The 2,004-nt window shown below is 38.8% G+C and overlaps 1 protein-coding gene across 1 annotated transcript in view; it reads left to right on the top strand.

The window, feature by feature from the left end:
- The first annotated feature begins 933 nt into the window (after positions 1–933).
- The window catches only part of lrig3 (leucine-rich repeats and immunoglobulin-like domains 3), a 27,198-nt gene continuing 26,127 nt past the window's right edge, over positions 934–2,004 (top strand). The window contains exon 1 of the mRNA XM_076296622.1: positions 934–1,376. Within this exon, the coding sequence (XP_076152737.1) occupies positions 1,174–1,376 (203 nt within the window). The 5' untranslated portion in view covers positions 934–1,173. The remainder of the gene's footprint in view (positions 1,377–2,004) is intronic.

The raw sequence follows: 2,004 nt of genomic DNA, 5'->3' as shown, positions 1-2,004 counted from the left end.
TGAGTGAACTGTGATATTGTCTTTCACAGGAAAGGGTGAGGAAGCTGAGTCACACTTAGTCTTACACTTTCAAAGAATAAATAATCTCTCTCTTTCTTATGTTAACAGGGTTCCTTTATCACCTATCTCCACCCTGGGAATCCATTATAACAGGAAAGTCTGCTGCCATTTAAATGTATTAGGCTGACAATCAAGGACAAGTTCATCAAACATTATATTACCCTCAGATTGTCTAAGTGATATATCCATTATCAATTATAGCTATTTGATTGTGAGAGTAATGTTTCAGTCTTATATCACAATCATTAAGTCAAGTTACCACCCCTTGTCATCTACAATGATGATTTTACTTGGCTATGACATTGAACACTTCTACAACCATGTGATAAGGTGTAGGATAACAGACAATTTCTGAGTTCCCTCTCAATTCACAACCAACACAATCAAAGTAATAAGAGTGCATTTTGTAACCATATTATCCAAAAATAAGCACCTTTTTCGAAGTTAAATTATTACATATTTCCAATAAACCAAACAAGGTTGTCTGCTAAGATGTCACTCAACGGATTTAATCAATCTGGACATTTTTAAGAATTGATCATGGGTCATTGCACACCATCCTCCCGTATCGATTCTTTTTTCACATCTTACACCTTAACGCGGCAACAATAAGCAGCAGCAATTAGGCCTATTGGTGATTGTTCCCTAGCTCATACAAATAAACAATGGTAGAACAAAGTAACTAACTTTGTTATCATATTTAAAATTATTGTAGCCAACGTTTTCACCGTCTAGCTTGCGCAATAGTCTACTACGTTTCCCATAATCCCTCCACGAGACCTTTGCGCCCACAAGAAAGTGTTTGCGCATTATCCCAACAACCAATGGGACGGCTAGCTACGGGAGTCTGGCATGTGTCTGAACAACGAAGTGAAAAAGTGTAGCCTGAAACTTTTCTCGAAGGCATGGAGGAGGTCTTACAGAAAGTTTAAGCTCCACACTCTTTTAGTTTACACGGAGGAAAACAACCAAAGAACGCAGAGATTTGTAAATCCTTTACGAGACGAGGTTCTTACCGTGCGACTTTGGAGTTTTATTCTCTTCCGGATTTATCGTAGTCGCTTGGAAGTTCGTGTTTTTTGGGAACGGAGCTGGAATTTAACCGTGTCGAAAATGTCCTCTCCAACGCGGCCGCTGAGGGCTGCGAAGTATGCAGTTGTTTTCCTCTTACTATGGCGAGTGGAACTAATACTTGGAAATGGAGACAAATCACATTCGTGTCCGTCTCCCTGCACATGTATAGATACTTTATTGGACTGCAGCCGACAGAAGTTGGGGAAAGTTCCTGATAATCTACCGCTTTGGATCGAACAGTTGTAAGTATATCAAAAATCGTTAGCTGTTTTTATCTTCACATATATAGCCTAGGGTTTGTAAATCCACTGGCCCATATCCGTTGTCCCGTTTTTGTTGTGGTAGTTCTACCACCTAATATATTTGTTGTTGGATAATTGTGTTTGCGACAAACTTTACGAATATGCGAATCTGTGTTTTGGATAGCCTACGTTACTTGTATCCTACGAGTAAAGGTTATGAGATTTAAATGGTTTCAGTGTGGCGTTGCTTCCCACAGAGCTTTGCTAATTTGCGAAAGGTGAGGCCCTGTTGAACACGTTTTTTTTAAATTTGTTATTATAACTTTTAATATTACAATCAAATATCGGGGCTACATAGGTTACCCGTAAGTCCTCAAGCGCTAAAAACAACACATTCTAACGTAAGAAACTTTAACTAGCTTGCTAGCCTGCTTAGGTGCGTCTTGACGATTAGAACACTGCTTGTTTTTTTTTTTTACCTTTTGTGAAGTATAGTAGGCCGTAGTGATTCATTGTAGCTACCGAGTTTAAACTAGTTACACATTTATTGTAACAATATCGAATCATGGTAAGATTTGTGGTGCGGAGTAGCGCAAAATGTAAATGACTGTATTTGCATGGCTAGTGG

The sequence above is a fragment of the Alosa pseudoharengus genome, unplaced genomic scaffold, assembly GCF_046254945.1.
Source record: "Alosa pseudoharengus isolate Yale_2024_CS ecotype anadromous, Long Island Sound unplaced genomic scaffold, YU_APseudo_1.1 YU_APseudo_1.1_scf_20, whole genome shotgun sequence".
Classification (NCBI taxonomy): Eukaryota; Metazoa; Chordata; class Actinopteri; order Clupeiformes; family Clupeidae; genus Alosa; species Alosa pseudoharengus.
Note: the sequence above shows the minus strand (reverse complement) of the source record. Positions and strands in the feature narration are given on the sequence as shown.